This window comes from Sinocyclocheilus grahami, unplaced genomic scaffold, assembly GCF_001515645.1.
Source record: "Sinocyclocheilus grahami isolate Dianchi unplaced genomic scaffold, SAMN03320097.WGS_v1.1 scaffold188.1, whole genome shotgun sequence".
Classification (NCBI taxonomy): domain Eukaryota; kingdom Metazoa; phylum Chordata; class Actinopteri; order Cypriniformes; family Cyprinidae; genus Sinocyclocheilus; species Sinocyclocheilus grahami.
The window spans coordinates 670,799-688,704 of record NW_015505367.1 but is presented as its reverse complement, the minus strand read 5'-3'; the positions used below and the strand labels follow the sequence as shown (position 1 = coordinate 688,704).

General features: G+C 39.2%; 1 protein-coding gene across 3 annotated transcripts in view; it reads right to left on the bottom strand.

Annotated features, from left to right (window-relative positions):
* The window catches only part of dpydb (dihydropyrimidine dehydrogenase b), a 168,681-nt gene that overhangs the window by 2,603 nt on the left and 148,172 nt on the right, over positions 1-17,906 (bottom strand). For all 3 annotated transcript variants that reach the window (XM_016284785.1, XM_016284783.1, XM_016284784.1), the window contains 3 exons: positions 15,473-15,615; positions 9,793-9,972; positions 308-466 (listed from right to left, as the gene is read on the bottom strand). In XM_016284785.1, the coding sequence (XP_016140271.1) occupies positions 308-466; positions 9,793-9,972; positions 15,473-15,615 (482 nt within the window). The remainder of the gene's footprint in view (positions 1-307; positions 467-9,792; positions 9,973-15,472; positions 15,616-17,906) is intronic.

Below are 17,906 nucleotides of genomic sequence, written 5' to 3'. Positions count from 1 at the left end.
TGTGTGTTCTGTGTATATTTATTATGTATATATTAGTACACACACATACAGAATATATTTTGAAAATATTTACATGTATTTACATGTTTATGTTTATATTCATAAAATGTATATTATAAATAAATATATTTAATATATAAACATAACATATTTTTCTGAAATATATACATGCATGTGTGTGTATTTATATATACATAATAAATATAAACAGCATACATATATTATGTAAACAAAAACTTTTATTTTGGATGCGATATATATAAGGTGAGATATAAAAGGTGAGATGATACTTAAAGATATTACTTACTTTCACATTAGGGATGGGTTCTTTGGGGATGTTTTTTTGGGGAAGTCTAGAATCACTGGTGTCTGTGATCACATTGCCGCTAGCATCTTTAAGGATCTTCTTGTACCTCGCCAGAGCTTCAGTCTTCGTCTTTAAGTACGGTCCAAAGCTAGGCAGACTCTTTTGGAGAGAAGGGTTGCAGAGACAACAAGTTAAATTTATTCAAGCAAAGTCTTAAAATATTTGCCAGATCAGTGGTTAATGTACGTTCAGGTAGTTTGAAACATCATTAAACTTTGATTTATTCAGTTCTATATTTGTCTAAGAATGTACACAAATCTGTTCTGTTCGACATTATAACATGCATTAATGACTTTCTAATGAAAGTGATTCAAAAACTATACCAAAACACGATTGAGAAAGCATGTCAGGTATGGATGTCATGTGAACTCATATCCATATTAAATCAACCTTTTTACACCAATCTAATGGAAAGTGTGCTGAAACATCCTTGCTATCACTTCCCACATCCATTTAGAACAAAAGTGGTTGTAGTGCTGTCTTCGCCTCAAAGTCTCGCACACATGCCTGACCCTCCAGAGCAACAGGGCTAAAGAGGCGATTCGTATTCACAGTCACACTCTCATACCGACGCGCCGAGCCTGAGAGGTGGCCATAAAAGAGCCTTGAGCCTTCGCTCTCCAAAGGCCATTCGACAGGAAACGCCGACTCCACTGACGAGAAATCAAGTTTGCCACAAAATTAGCCATCCTTTTAATGGAGCCATAAAGAGAATCTGCAATGAATTGTTAGGAAATCGTATAATACTACCGGTAATTGCAAGGATTAGCTGGTCAAACTAATGGTTTGACACTAAAATGGTAATGAATGGTAATTTGAGGGAAATGGACTTATGGGTTGCTGATGGGCACCGCTTCCAATAACTGATATTTTCAGTTTTCTAAATGCTCTTTCATTTCAGGAGTTTTTTTTTTTGGAGGCTAATTATCATATTTATAATTTGAAACGATCGAGCAAACACTGAATTTTCTTAATGACGCTTTCGTTCTGCATCTCTCATCATGACCTCTCTCCAAAAGAAGGCTTCGGTTATTCAAGCAATTTAACAACACCCTATTCCACCTTTCCTGCAACAAGTATTCCTTACAACGCCTACCTTAAATCCATTCGTCCCATAGACAGGGGATTTCAATTGGTCTAGCGTTTTCCCAGTCACACAATCTCCTCAAAGCTGTCATCTACAACCGCCTGTAACCCTTCATTTTCCACCATGGCCAGATGGAAGTGTCTCCGTTGCAAAGCAAAAAGAATCAAAACACGACAGGACAGGACTCGGTTATTAGCCGCCTGCATCAAACTTCTCACAAGTCTTTTTTTTTTTTTTTTGAAAAGTAACAGCCCAAAAGAAATCGGAGGCCTTTGGTAAAGCAGGACGTATCAAAGGATTCAGAGAAACAAATCTACGGTGGCGGTGTTGACTGCAGGACTAATGGCTAGCTAAGGGGGGGTGCATCCTCCATGTATTTATTTCCCTGTAGAGCTAACACTGGTGGCCCTGTTCTAATCCTGCATAAAAGCATTACTCTCTCAGGCACAGGCTGACAGTCTAATGAATCAAGCGCTCCAGCCCTGCAGCAGACAGTCTGAGGAACCCATCGGAGGCTGGGGAGATAAACGTACACACACGGACCCATTCTCGTGCACACAAAAACACACAGGCTAGACAGAGATATGTCATTAACAGTGCATCAGTCAAAATAAACACAGAGACGACTGGCTTGCTTGTGAAACCTTGATTACATGGCAACTTTGAACACTACTTTATTTCTAACCTGCTGACAGCTTACTATTGAAATAAACAGCCTAAGGGTGTGCCGTAAAATGTAAATATATATTATTTTAGTTTTTTGTTTCATTTTCTGACAGTCAGGAGCAGACAGGAAATTATGGAGGGGGGGGGGGGGGGGGTGGTCACAAACACAAGCTGAATATGAACTTGAATGAACATCACAGCTTAACACCTAGCACTAACCACTAGGTCACATCTGAAATATGTGCATCAAAAGCACAATATATCGGTACCATATCGGTTATCGACCGATATAACAGATCAGCCGATATTGGATATTTAATTGGGTGTGCATAGCCACTATTTTAACTTTTAGATTCCTTTAAATCTTTTTTTTTTCATTTATGTTAAAAAAATTAGTTTAAAGTGGTCATGACATGAGAAATACAATTTTTTCTTCAATTTTTAAAAAAAAGATGAAGCATCCAACTGTATTGGATCTGATAGCTGCATCACAAACTATAAGTAAACAATTTCATAATGCTTTGTCTGCAAATGCTGTTTTATACATGCAATAGCAAGGAGCTGTTGACGTTCTCCTGAAATGATGTTAGCAAATCATAACAGTTGCTGTTTACTGACAAGCCTTAAAGGAGCCGCCCCTTAAAAACTCAGACAGAGGGTCATTACCCTTTAGTAACACTCTTAAATGTAACATTTTATCTTCTAAAAATGAAAATTGATTTTTAATTATAATGCTGTGCTGCCTAAATTCAGTTAATAAATTTGTATTTAAATTATTGATTTTAGTTTTTTTTTTTATTGCAAATAAAATATTGAAGAATTTTAATATTGGACATTTATATGTTATTTATAGGCAATAACATTACAATTATTGGTAACATTTTAGAATAGGGAACACATATTCACTATTAAATAAGAGTTTTCCCCGAACAAACTCCTAATTTGCTGCTTATTAATAGTTAGTAAGGTAGTTAACACTAGCACTCTCTGTTCTATTTCTATTTTATCTACTTGTTTTCTTTTTATTTATTTACAAAAATGAACCCTCTATTAGCATTCTCTATTTTTTTCTATTCTATCTACTTGTTTTCTTTTTATTTATTAAGCACTTACATTTTATTACTCTTTTGTTGGTTTTGATTGCTTCTATTGTCCTCATTTGTAATCGCTTTGGATAAAAGCGTCTGCTAAATGACTAATGCAAATGTAGTTGTTAAGTTTAGGTATGGGTAGGATTAATGGCTTAAAATATGGTCATGCAGAATAAGGCATTAATATGTGCTTTATAAGTACAAATGAACAGCCAATATGCTAGTAATATGCATGCTAATAAGCAACTAGTTAATAGTGAGAATTGGTCCTTAAAATAAAGTGCTACCAAATTATTAATTAATATTCAATAACCATCAAATAACAATTTGTTGGGTTACAACATATAATTGTTTTACGATAAACAACTAACGAGAGCTAAACAACGGATGATCTTATCATGAACACCAAATTCCCACTGTCTTCCTCTCAATCTGTTCAGAAAGATTGGAAAATATGTAGCCTTACTGTTAGCGTCGCCAATTAATAATGGTTAGTTATTGGTTAAATTTCAGTTTACATTGTAAATCCACAGGTTTAACGTAAATTGCCCCACATACTTACAAAGAGTATTTCTGTGAGTGTGTCTTTCATTTAGTTTTACAAACTCAATTGAAATTATATTTATTGCTAATCAACATGCAACAGATGTTATTCATTCAGCTTTTAACTAATTTCTTTAATGGCACTATATAAAATACTGAGTGTCCGTTTTCTTGTTTACCTAAAAACATGAGCTAATCTGCTGTTCCAAAACTGCACAAGAGCTTCCAGCAGGACAAACATCTATTTTAATATGCATCCCACACAGGTGCCATGAAACAGAACCAAAACCACTCGATCACGTCTCACTGGCTTAAACGTCCTTCTCAAATCTCACCAAAACCCCACAAAAAGCAACTGACCACCATTTTGCCTCCGGCAGTCTTGTGAGTAAGTGACGGGTACTTAAATGGCAACCGGCGGAAATCCCTGAAGCCTATAACTTCATATCTTCCAGATACACAAACTACAGTCCGCCCGACTTACTGTAACCACATTCAGCCCTATTAGAGGAGCTCTTCCTCTCTCTTTCTCTGTTTTCTGTTTAGTGACGGGTCTGCTTTATGCTAATTCGCTTTAAGATCATTCAAAGGAGAGTCTACAAAGCAATACACTTAACAATGGAAAAGAAAAATATAATGATGGGAGTTTTCACAAAGAAGGTTTTTTCCAAAGAAACACTGAAAGGAAAAGAAAATGCCATTTGCTTTGGACGTCTGCTAAACAGACAGGTTGAATACTTGCGTATAAAAGCGAGCGCGCTAAATAACAGTTATACAAATGTGTTGGTGGAAAAGGAATCTTTTCCTTTTTCTTTCTTTCTGTTGAGAGGGAGGCTTTTTTTGTGCGTCCACTCCACGAGGAGTGCTGTTTTAATGAGAGGAGCTACACGCACTGCCAAATCTCATGTCCCGGGCAACCAGAAAGCCTCTGCTAATTAGATGCAGAGCTTTCCAAAACACAGGGCTTGTCAGTTCTCCCATCTCCCCTCTGGATTGTAAATCAAGAGTGCAGTGGAGGAAGGAGCGCACATTATGTCAGTGTGGGCTGAGTGATTTAAATTATATGAGAATTAGAATGGAAACCCGGCCTCCTATGTTTTGTAGCATCGCGCCGATCGCCGAGGGATTCGACGAGAGAAGCGTTAATCTTTATCTTTGCCTTGTAATGGCCACTAATCGCACTTTAAGAGCTAAACAGACCTCACTTGACAGACGTTGCATTCTGTGGAAAGCAATTGCAGAAGGACATCAGTTGAAACGTTATTGTTGTCCTGATGTGACTGGAAGTGAGGAACCGGTTGGGTCTGAATGGGATGTCATCAGATGATTTCATTACCTGAAGGATCTGACCTCAGTGTCTCCTTGTCATGCTTACCCAATACAAAGCCTACTGTCTCATATTTGATATGGCCTCTAAATTATCAACATGATCGAAACTTTGCTGAAAAACCTGTTGTACACAATTGTCTACATGCATTTTGTCGTCTTGATTCATAGTTTGTAGTTGTTAAGAATGTAAAATGCCTTTTAGTCTAATTATAAAAATGTCCTTCTTCAGGTCATGGTAGATTTTGGGCTGTGAAATATTTAACAATTTTAATTGTTAATAATATTTCAAGATGAATACTTACTAGACTGAAGCAACTTAGGTTTACTTGATAATGACTTTTTTTTTTTTTAGGAAAAATCATGTTAAATATACAATTTTGTGGATCCCTTATTTGTTTTTCCTTTGATCATAAAACGGTAACCGGTGAAGGGCCCGGTTCAAGACACGCAGGTCCAAGATTGGTCATAACCCACCGCCTTTCTTGGGTACAATGAAGTAGGAGCTGTAAAACCCCGTCTTCATATCAGCTGGAGGGACCGGCTCTATCGCATCCTTCGCCAGTAGGACTGCGACCTCCGCCCGCAAGACAGGACCATCGGCCGCCTTCACTGTTGTGAGGCGGATGCCACTGAACTTGGGGGGACGCCGGGCGAACTGAATCGCATAGCCGAGGCTGATGGACCGCAGAAACCAGCGAGATGGGCTGGGTAGCTCTAGCCAGGCACCCAGATACCGTGCAAGCGGGACCAACGGAACCACTGCCATACCTGCAGTGGGGCAGCGAAGTGGAACGCAGGGACCCAACTCTGGCGGCTTGTGAGCAGGCTGGGGCGCTGCGGCCAGCGAATGGGTGGACGCCTCAGTCTGCTTCTGTACAGCCGAGAGCTGCTGGGCCAGGCTCTCGACCGCATAGCCGAAGAGGCCGGTCTGGAACATGGGCATTAAGGAACCGAACTTTGTTGGCGTCACTTGTATCGACCAGACACAGACAGTTTTGGCACTTCTGAACCACCATAGTGGACATCGCACGACCAAGAGACCGCGCGGTAATCTTCTTCGCTCATGGTGCGAGGTCCGTAGCGGTGCAGAGTTCTTTGAGAACTTCTGAGTCATGACCACCCTCATGCAGGTCCCTCAGTGCCTTAGCCTGAAGAACCTGCAGTAACACCGTAGCGTATAAGATGGAGGCAGCTTCTCCACAGGCCGTATAAGCATCGCTGGCCAGTCGAGTACCTACAGACCTGGGAGGGGAGGCATGGTTCGCCCTGCCGGGTGGAGGCAGTATTAGGACACACTTGCATCGCAACAGACCGCTCCACCGGGGGGACCCTTGTAACCCCCTAGCTGCAGCACCGTCGAGGGTGGCGAGGGAGGAGGAACCAGCAGATCGGTTTCCGGCAGTAAAAGGTGCCGTCCATGGCCTGGTGAGCCCCTCATGCACTTCCGGGAAGAAAGGCTGGCCAGGCGGGGCGCTGGGAACCAGCGCAGACCACCCCGAAGAACCAATCATCCAACCTCGAGGGCTCAGGACACTGTGGAAGTCTCCACTCGAGCCCTACTCCTACGGTGGCCCGGGAAAGCACAGCCATCATTTCCGGATCCGATTCAGGCATTGCTACAGTCCCGGAGGAGAGCAGCACAGCCGAATCGAATGTACAAATAAAGATCATTTTAGATGTTTATTAACTATTTGGAACATAAGGATCGCTAGAAGAGAGCTTAATTTACATATTTTTGTGAAAACCTCAAATTCGACCAAAGCTGACATTTTTACACTTCTTTTGTCCGTAACTCAAAATTAGACGCATTGTGCGCATTCTGACTCATTTTGCCAGCACGGTGACAAATGTACATTATTGTAGCACCTCTTTTCCCAGCCTGTCTCAAATGCCCTGTTTACTTCCTGTTTCAATTAAACCCCTCCTTTCGAAACAAGAAATGTGCTCTGATTGGTTAGCTGGACCACTGTGTTATGATTGGCGAATCGTTTTGAGCATTTTCCGGAAATGTTACGCCCCTCACCATAACTGTGAGTTTCATCTGCTCAGCTGTAAATAGGGCTGTCATGATTATGAAATTTGTCTGACGATTAATTGTCTAAAAATAGTCACGGTAATTGCGATTAATTGTCTGTTTTTCAATTTAAACGTTATTCAGTTAACTATTTTCATTCTTACAAAATACATTCATGAAAATAAGATAGAAATCATGAGAAAAATAAAAGCTTCTAATAATCTTTCTGTGTGCAAAACTTTGATAATGTGAAATGCTTCAAACAGAGCGGCACAAAGCTCTTATGCACATCTAGGGCGCAGAATGATGTGCTGGAAGCAACATGGAGTCGCAGCGCTTATGCACATCTAGGGTGCAGAATGATGTGCTTGAAGCAACATAAGTCACAGTCAAGCGACAACCTCCCGCTCTCTCTCGTGAAGCCAACAAGGAAGTGACTTAAACTGTAATTCGTCAACTGCAAAAGGGAGTCAATCCCATAGACTCCCCATGTTAAAATGCCCAACTTTACAGCAGAAAAACACATGTTTACAGCCTGGTTAAAAAAATTATTTTGGTCTATATAGCTAATTTTGCCCTTCATGACAACTGTGAGAGGGGTGAATTTTTTTATAATCATCCATTTAAATTATATTAAGCCTTAAAGTTCTGCATAATTAAGGCCGTGGCCACTTGAGTGACAGGTGGTTTGCCGCTGCTGTCACCACCATCGAGCTAGGTGGGCGTGGTTTCAACAACCAGCTCCTGCCTTTTTGCCCATCTTCGATTATCCAGGAGTGACGCGCGGTGACGCATTGCCAAGATGGCAACGGCCGCTTCCGCCCACTTTTGAGCTATGAACTCCAGCAAGATGTCATTTTATGCGAATCCCCAGATCTACACATCAAGTATTATAATGGGAATATATCATCTTGGAGAGAGTTTTTCTGTGCTGACTGTCATAACTGAACGTGACGGGCTGTTTGAATGCTGAGGGGAGAATGACTGACAGCTGCAGCAGAAGGAAGACGAGTTTCTGTAAACTCAAATTTAACAATGTAAATACAATTCTGTCCCTCACATTAAGATATGGAATGGCTTCAGATGATATAGGCTATACAGTGCATGAAAAGCAAACTGGTGCTTTTCTGTTTCTTTTGGTGTATGACTCATCCTTGTGCTGTATAAAAAGCACAATACTCAAATGAGTTCAAATAACCGCGATTAGACAGTTATTTAATTATCGAGACAGGCCTAGCTGTAAATATTTTGCCATATACCAATTCAAGCACAGAGTAAGACCCTGAGAATGTTTATGAACAAGAGGGTCGTTCTGAACCTTTGCAAGCACAAATGAAGGGGTTTTGGAACTGGGGTAGAAGAATCAGCGTCTCTTGGTGACATAGCAGCAGCATGCTACAAAAGCAGCTCTTCTTCATCTTCTCTTGCACAGCTCAAGCAGGCCTCTGCCCCTTTTTTTGTGTATTCCATGGGTCAGAATTATTTAAATGAACAACATTGTGACTTCACAATATCCAGAAGAAGCACGTTGTGGTAATATCTACTTTGAGCTTTGTAACCTTGCAGATCATTTTATGCAAAAGTTACAAAAAGTGAAAAAGCATAAAAGCACCCCTTACAGTCTATCTTGTGAAATTACAAAGTCTATCATTCTCATCTTCAAAGACGTTTAGAAACTTTTACTTGACGAAAAAAAAAACGATTTAGAAAATGTCTGTTGCAGTGTATTTGCATGTATTGACAAAAATATGATCTTCCAATGTTTTGTAATAAAAGCAAATGGAAGTGTCTAAACACCCTCCTCCCACTCCTAGTTTTACAAAACTGTGTGCTTGTTTCTGGACAGGGCTCTACAGACACCCTGTTGGCACGAAAGAGAGAGAGGGAGAGAGAGAGAGATTTCGCCTCTCATGTTTTTCAAAATCATGTCGTAGTCGAGGAATAGCACTTATATTCCCCCTCCATCACTTTTAACAGAAGCACAACGTTGTTTATGGGGAGAGAAACATTTGCATATGTTTGTGTGCTTTCGTTTTTATGCTGCGTGAATACGGTGTAGTGATGGGGAAAATATCTCTTTGTGCAGCTGTGAAATTTCAATGGAGGGTTGAGTTTGGCTGCGACCAGGAGAGAGACAAACATAATCACAATTCGAATAATTTAGTGATATTAAAAATAAATATATGGTAATTCCTGTCGAAAAACACGCCAGCTTTGATTATCTAACATTTCAGCACCCTCACATTTTGTGCTTTCTGCGTGTAATGTAATTCACAACTAAAACCCAAAATGGAAGAAGAAAAAGAAAAAACTCTCTTCGTTGATATCGATCACAGAAGAATTTGTTAGATTTGTGCAAAACCAGATGGGTTTCACACCACATTTTACAGCACAGCGTAGCTGAGAGCCACCATTGGTCAAATGGTCATGGGGTCACTGAAGCCTGGGGCTTCTTTCACGCCAAGCAGAGAAAAGTAAATTACTCTCACGCCTATCAGCATCAACCTCGCGGCTATGTTACTAACACCCACAACCTTAAACATCCTTCATGACTCAATAAAGCATTATCTCCACACCAGGCGGATTTTGCCTATTTAATTGCAACACAAATCACTAAAGGTTAACCAGAAAAAACACCACAGAGAGTTTTGTTTTTTAAAACGAGCCTGAGGCGATTAGCCATAGAGTTGCTCACCTTTCCGACGAGCTCCTCCACGCGGGGGATAGGTTTGCCCTTCTGGTGGCATATGGTGGGAGGAGACTGGCCATCCCAATCGTGCAGCTCCTCTATGCTTTTCAGATACAGCAGCGCCTTCAGGCCTAAACAGTAGTCCTCAACCACTGTGAAGTCCTGGTTCTGCACAGCACTGCACACCTGTTAAATATGCACAGATAAACAGACCTCAGGGCCCAGACTTTGTGAAAGACCAGTGATTTCACTATCCACATCATCTTTTTAGAGTGTGTGGGTCTTCTTAAAAGCAGAGTGTATTCAGTAGCTCAATGCAGCATAATATAAAGAAAGCTGATCGTGTGCTTGCAGAGCAATAGAACTGAGTTTAATTTCATTTAAGTTGTTGATTACTGATAATCTTCCTCTCTGCTGAAGCTCTGAAATCTCATTTGCCTTCAGATTCAAAAAATGGCCAAACCTTTGAGCTACATGCAGCCAGTTACAGCTTAAACTTTTTGGGCCCTATCATACACCCGGCACAAGGCGTGGCACAAGTGTTTTTGCTAGTTTCAGTCCGACGCAGTTCTCATTTAACATGCGCCCGGGCGCGCCGACCATTTTCCCGTCGTTAAACTAGCAAAAGTGGATTCGGACACGCCCTGAGTGCACCTGCGCCGTGCACTTTAGACCATGCGCTTAGATCATTAAAATAGGGCCCTATAGTTTGTTCGACTGTTTAAGAATAATAGCACCTATTCAGTTGTCTCCTTATTAATTCACTGTTTCTGAACATTGACTATGTAAATGTTGACGTTCACTACTGTTCAAAAGTTTGGGTCAGTATGATTATTTTTTAAAGAACTTTTATTTAGCAAGATTGCTATTTTCTATTTCAAATAAATTCTGGTCAAGCCTGAACAAAAATATATCAACGTTTGCATAAAAATATTCAGCAGCACAACTGTTGTCAACAATGATAACAAGAAATGTTTCTGGAGCACCAAATCTGTATATTAGGATGCTTTCTGAAGGATCATGTGACACTGAAGACTGGAGTAATGGCTGCTGAAAATTCAGCTATGCCATCGTAAATTACATTTTAAAATAATAAAACAGAAAAATATATATATTTTAAAATTGTAATAACAATGTCAATGTTGTTACTTGTATTCTAATCAAGTAAATGTAACCTTGGTGAGCATAAAATACTTTCAAAAGCATTACATTTTACCAACCCCAAATTTTAAAACTAGTATATATCTCCCTGACATCAGTTGTAGAAGTTTAGAATGAGTCAATTTTGCAGCTTATAGATTCAATAAATTGTCTTTTTGGACTTGGGAGGAAGTTTTGAAAGTCATATTCATTTGGAAGTGTTTTCATCATACATTTTTTTTCTCTCAAAAGATCAAGTTTTACTCCTCATGATATGACCCCTTCAATAATGAGATGAAGTCTGCCAGATAATCTCAAGTTTAACAGACACAAAGACTATCCTAGATTCATCTTCTCCTCCATAGAGAGGCTGTTTAACCCCTCACCTCAAATATCATCTAACCGTTTCCCAATGGAAAAGTGCAGTTTGCAGTATTCTTCACTGATAAAATCCGCTACCATCAGACAAACCATAGGTGGCACTTCTCCTTTTGGAGTGGTTTATAGCTCCCCATCTACTGCTATAGAAAGTATTATGTCCATTTTCCTAGTCATCAGCCTTAATAAACTCACCCAGGTCACATCACTTATGAATTCTTTAAAAGTCTTTTTTGACCCATTACATGCTAACTTGCTCGAAACAGTTTTAAACTCCTAATTACTGGACACCCTGAACATTGTTAATCAGTTCCTCCAGCAAGTATTTTACCACATAGTTTAAAGACAGCAATTGTTAAGCCTCCGGTGAAGCAAAGTGATCCTGATTCTCCTCCAATCTTCCATTTCAAAATAATTGAAAACAATATTCTTACTGCTCAATAACTGTCTCAACATTAATAATCCTAATGAGATATTCCAGTCTGGCCTTACCATAACCCCTAAAATTGCTCTTTTAACAGATCTGCAAGTTAATAAGGTAATCTGTCAATCCCAGATCTGTCTGATCTCAGTGCTGTCTTTAAAACTGTTGATCATAAGATTGTACTTGACTGACCGACCTATTAGTCTCAGTTCTAGATTAGTTTAGATCTTTCTTAAGTGACAATAAAAATACTATGCTGTACTGGGTGCACCCACATGGCTCAGTTACAAATAGTTTATTATTTAAACATTATGTGCATCTATTAGCTGGTGTAATGAATCAATATCCATCATCAGTATGTAAATGAAACATTTTTATTTTTTTTATACTTGCACCAGATGCCCACAAACCAATTAGCAGACTTCTGGACTACATCTAAAAATTGCAACTAGAGACTCTTTAAAAGTAAATACAGTTGTTATTGTGCCACATATAAACTAATTGTCTCTGAATGTTCAAAAAATTAGGAATCGTGACTGACAAATATGCTATTTTTTAAAAACTATACTAACAATGCTTTAAAACAGCATATTATCACTTTCACAACATCTCTAAGCTATGTGAATTATTTTCCCAACTGACAGTTAGAATCTCATTCACGCTTTTGTCACATCAAGACTTCACTATTGCAGTAGTGTTTTGGCTGCCCGGTCTAAGAGATGTCTAACAAATCATGTGCATGGATTAATTTTATTTAATTAATTTTATAATAAACTTATATTATAAAATTAATGCAATATTCCATGACACATATTGTCCATCACTCCACAACACTCCAGCATATAAATCTATTTACTACTACTTGAGTTAATTTCAAGATATTTTAACTTTGTCTTTACCAGTAAGCTCCAAAGCTGGAATTTAAAACCTGACATGCAGTTACATGCAGTTTCAAGTTTACATTTCTCTTGGTGTTTGCAATTTATTTCCTTATATTTCTATCTGCACATTCTATTTTCTTCTATTTTCTTTAATTAGTATGTGAATGCATTTATGTACACATTCAAAAGTCTGGGGTCTGTACGATTTTTTTCTGTTTTTAAATGTCTCTTATATTCACCAAGGTTGCATTTATTTGATCAAAATTACAGTAAAAACATATATTGTGAAATATTATTACAATTCAGATTGATTGTTTTCTTTTTTCATATATTTTAAAATGTAATTTCTTTCTGTGTTGGCAAAGTTTAATTTTTGGCAGCCATTACTTTACGTCTTCAGTGTCACATGATCCTTAAAAAAAATTATTAAAGTCGGCATGAAACGGAAGTTGCGGTAGTCTTTTCTTCCCTATTTGTATATCCGAGTGACAAGCTTTCTGACCAGTCATAATGCTGAATCCGCCATTTTGTCTGACAAACAAACCAGACAGGATTAACATCAGTGGACTATGGCATATTGACATCTTTCTGCAGTTGAGGCACCATAACTGTTCATTCATGTTTATTTTGTGCTATAACGAGTAGTAAAGAGGAAGAGATCATCGGTTTACATGCCGCTTGAACTGAGGCAATTGCAATCTTAAGCCACACATCATCACGCAGTGAAAAATACATCATGGAGCAAAAGACACTGACAACGTGTGGTCAGACAGAGACCGAGCAGGTTACTTTTGGCATGAAATAGTCTTAGCTTTCAAATTTTGTCATTTTTAAAAATAAATTCAACCAATAAATACCATTTTGTGGCTCTTTAATGTGACAGATCGCTGTAGCGCCTCAGTTCTAGCAGTTTAAATGTGAACCGATCTCTTCCTGCTAGTTATAGAATAAAATAAACATAACTGAACATCAAAAGGTATCTTGTCTCAACCACGGAAATACGTCAATACACGATTTTCAAGGTCGACTCTACTGACGTTAACTCTCCTATATGGTGTGTTTGTCAGATAAAATGGCGGATTTGGCATTACGATTGGTCAGATCACCTGTCAATCAAACTCCTAGTAAAGGGTGCTAAAATGCCGGGCCTTTGGACAGTCAGCATAGTCCAACCCATTTTCCGAGTTTTACGTCATGAAGAGAACAGATGTTGAGAGGGGAAAGGAAGATTAATGTGCTTGATTAAAGATTACCCGTGCAAATGAATTAAAAAAATAAAAATAATGATGTGCATGGATACATCATTTATAATAAATACTGCAACACTGTAAACAAATAGAATTGTAATTTTTTATTTCATGATGACTTTAGAATATGTTGATTTTGTGCTCAATATTCATTTCCTATTAATATCAATGTTAAAAACAGTTGTGCTGCTTAATATTTCTGTTTCAATATGCTGTTTTTAGGCAACATGCCTTTTGATATTTTTGTCTTTTATTCATTTGCTTTTTTATTTTGTATGATAAAAAACAGAAAAGTGGCTTTAAGATTAATTAGATGAAAAGTGGCTTTCAGATGAAAGTAGTTGTGTTAATAGAGCAGCTCTGTTTTCAGTTGTCGTTAGGCAGTTAAACCCTAGAATTCATTTTTCTAGAGTCACCCTGGAAAACATGCCGAAGTGCACCTCAAATTACTATATTAAACACGTGTCTATACATTACTTCCTAATCTGGATTTTGGTGAATTTTTGATAGGTTTAACATAGTTTTAGAGTACCGATGAAGTAAGAACAATGCCATAACAATTCTCAACAAATGGTAACAATGCCATAACAATTGTATAAATTTAGTTATTTTATTTTATTATTTTTTGAAAGTGCATTAATTTTAATTATTATTACAAATTACAAATGCCATTTAATGTTAAGGATAAAAATAAGACTTTTATAATTGGAAACTTAAAATGCAGTATGTCAGCAAATTGACATTTAATTGAGTAAAAAATAAAATAGAATGAGATGATAAAATTCCATATAGTTTTGATCGTCATGAGTACCATAGAGGAATATATGTGTACCAAGCCTCATAAACATTGTTTGCAGAAGTGTTCGAAATAACACTCATATTTACTTACTATCACATGTGTTGTTTGTCTTGAGTCTGTGAGAAGTTAACATTGTTGGCCAGAGCAGCTCATTGGACTAATCTAATTCAAGCAGGAGATGGCGCTACGATGTGTTCCTGTAACCCGCTGGTGACACTGATTCAACTGTAGTGTAGTGAGGAGTTGGCCAGTTTACAATTTCTCCTATTACTACAAGCCAGCACTCTGCTATTACATGTGGGTGTGATTAAAATATTTTAATTCCAGTCTTTATCCCCCCAGAACTCCCAGGCACTTGTGAAATTTTATTTCTGCACATAATGAGAGTGTTTTGATTTATTTATTTAAAAAGAGATTTCGGAGGCTGTGGCATCATGTTGAGATAATGGGTTTATTTGCACTAACAACTTGTTCAGAGCCATGTTGTAAATTGCAGTTTGCTTTGAGATTGTTGTTGCTCCTCGGCTGTAGCAGTTCTGTGTGAGTATAGCCATTAGTAGACTCCTTATTAAGGACTGATTAGAACAGACTACTTAATATACATGTTTAAACCCAGACTTTAAGCTTGCATATTGTATAAAAACAAAACTAATATATTTTTTACCCAAGCTGTAGTCCTACAAATGGGGACGTTATTATGCTGAGGGGCAGTACAGACATGATTAAAGGTCTATACTGGTAAACAAAAGGTTGTCGGTTCAAATCCTACAGTCACTGGTGAAGTTGATGGTAGTTGGTGATGAATGTAAGTGGTTACCTGCAGAACAGATGCTCCAGCATGGAGGAATTGTAATCCAGACTCTGCCGAGTCAATACCACCGGTAGCCAAGATCGGGAAGCCAGAAAGAGCTTTCGCTATAGCTGACACCGCACGCAGAGCTATGGGGCGGATTGCATTACCTATCCAAATACAGTAAGAAAATCATTATTAAATGTAAAGCAATAATTATATAAAATCAGTTCATATAGATTACAAATCCAACTTGTGATCAGAGAGCATACCTTATATATAGACTACTATTCAAATATTTGGGGTCATTAAGAAATTAATACTTTTATTCGGCAAGGATACATTAAATTGTTTAAAAGGGACAGTGAAGACATTTCTATCATGACAACTCTCTGAGGGTTTAGCATGGCAATGTACATGACAATATTAATGTGTTTGGTCTTGGCGGAATAGAGCTGCTACGCTGTTGCTGCTGTGGCAGAGAAAGTACAGAGACTGGCTACTGCCAATACATCCATAACATGCTGCTGTGAGCATGTAAGAAACACTGCTGCTGCACATACAACATATGAAATAACCGCCATTTATAGCATACATGAATCACCCCGTAGCAGATCTATACAGGTGGAGCTGGGGAAGGTGGAGGGTTTCTGAAGTGCACTGCAACTGCTACAGGAAGCACTAGACAAGTATTTGAATGTTGAGCAGCAAGCTCATTGGCTGCTTATACAGAAGAACCAAATAGCTGCGCCATGTGATGACGTCATTATGTCAGACTGATTTAGACCTATTGAACTGCACCATCTAGAGTTTCTTCAATTTCAATCTTCAATTAATCCTAAAAAATATTTCCACAAAAATATTAAGGAGCTGTTCAACATTTATCATGATAAAAGATGCTTCTTAATCATAAGCATACTAGTAACGCAAAAGCTGTTCAGAAGATAAACATCTTCATTTTGTTGCCTCATAAGACACCTGTTTTGTCAAATTCTAATAAAATCTTTGTGACCCAAGAAACTCTGTGAAAAAAAATAAAATAAAATCTAAATTACAAACTATTATTTTATTACTGAAAAGTATCAATAAATTGTATAATATAATTCCAATTGACTATATTACTCAATGTTTTAATGTATTTTTATGCATAGAGTATTGCACTGTTTGTGTAACGAGACGTCAACAGAGTGAGGATCCATCTGCAGCTTTATTGAAATCGTAATCAAACAGGCAAGGTCAGACACCAGCAAACACAACAGAGGAGAGAAGCCAAATCGTAGTCAGGGACGTGCAAAAGGGTCGGGGCAGGCAGCAAACAATCAGTAGTTAAAGAACAACAGCAAGAGTTCGGGAATCAACAGAGAGGCCAGACACGGGAAGAAACGCTCAGAAATGTACACCGGGGCAATAGAAGACTTCGCAATGAGGGAGAGTCTGAGAGCTGGTTAAATAGTCCACATAACGAGTGTCAGGTGCAGGAGCAATCAGATCCAGGTATGTGAGTGTGGAGCAATCAGATCCAGGTATGTGAGTGTGTGTGTGTGTGTGTGTAGTCCGGATAAAGTTCAAAACTCAGGAGAGAGCTCTCTCTGGTAGTGAGCGGGAGGCACGGCGGGAGTCTCGTTCGTGACAGAGCCCCCCCCCCTGTGAGCGGCTCCTGATGCGAGGAGGCAGGCAACGCCGGGGTCTTCTGCGTGGTCGAGGGGCCGGCTTATCTGGGTGCGTCCTATGAATCTCGTAGGTGAGTGTGGGGTCGAGGATGTCCTTAGCATTGACCCAGGAACGCTCATTCGGACTGTACCCCTCCCAGTCCGCCAGATATTGGAGGGTGCCACCCTGACGTCTGGAATCGAGTAGTTCTCGAACCTGGTAAATCTCCTCGCTGTCCATCAGGATGGGTGGAGGACCCTGGTCACTGGTTTGCTCCTCCTCCTCCGCTCTCGGACCACCAGCGGGTTTGAGAAGTGAAACATGAAAAGTGGGAGAAATGCGATAATTAGCGGGTAATGCCAAACGGAAAGAAACTGGTGTAATTTGTCTAATAATTTGGAAGGGACCCACATACCTGGGACTGAGCTTTCTGCATGGGAGTTGGAGGCAGAGATCTCGGGTAGACAACCAGACCCATTGCCCTGGAGTGTATTCAGGATTGGGGCGACGGTGACGATCAGCTTGCGATTTTTGTCTTCTAACAGCATGTAGTAAGTGTATGTGAGCTTAATTCCAGATGTTCCCACTCCTCTGGAGCCAATCATTGACAGCAGGTACTTCAGTGGGTTCTCCTGACCATGGAAATAACGGTGGTTGGAAACCCATTATGCATTGAAACGGCGTGAGTCCAGTAGAGGGTTTCTGTAGTGAATTTTGAGCATACTCTGCCCACATGAGGTAACGGCTCCAGTCAGTCTGATTCTGTTGGCAGTATGATCTGAGGAATCGTGTGATCTCCTGATTGAGTCGT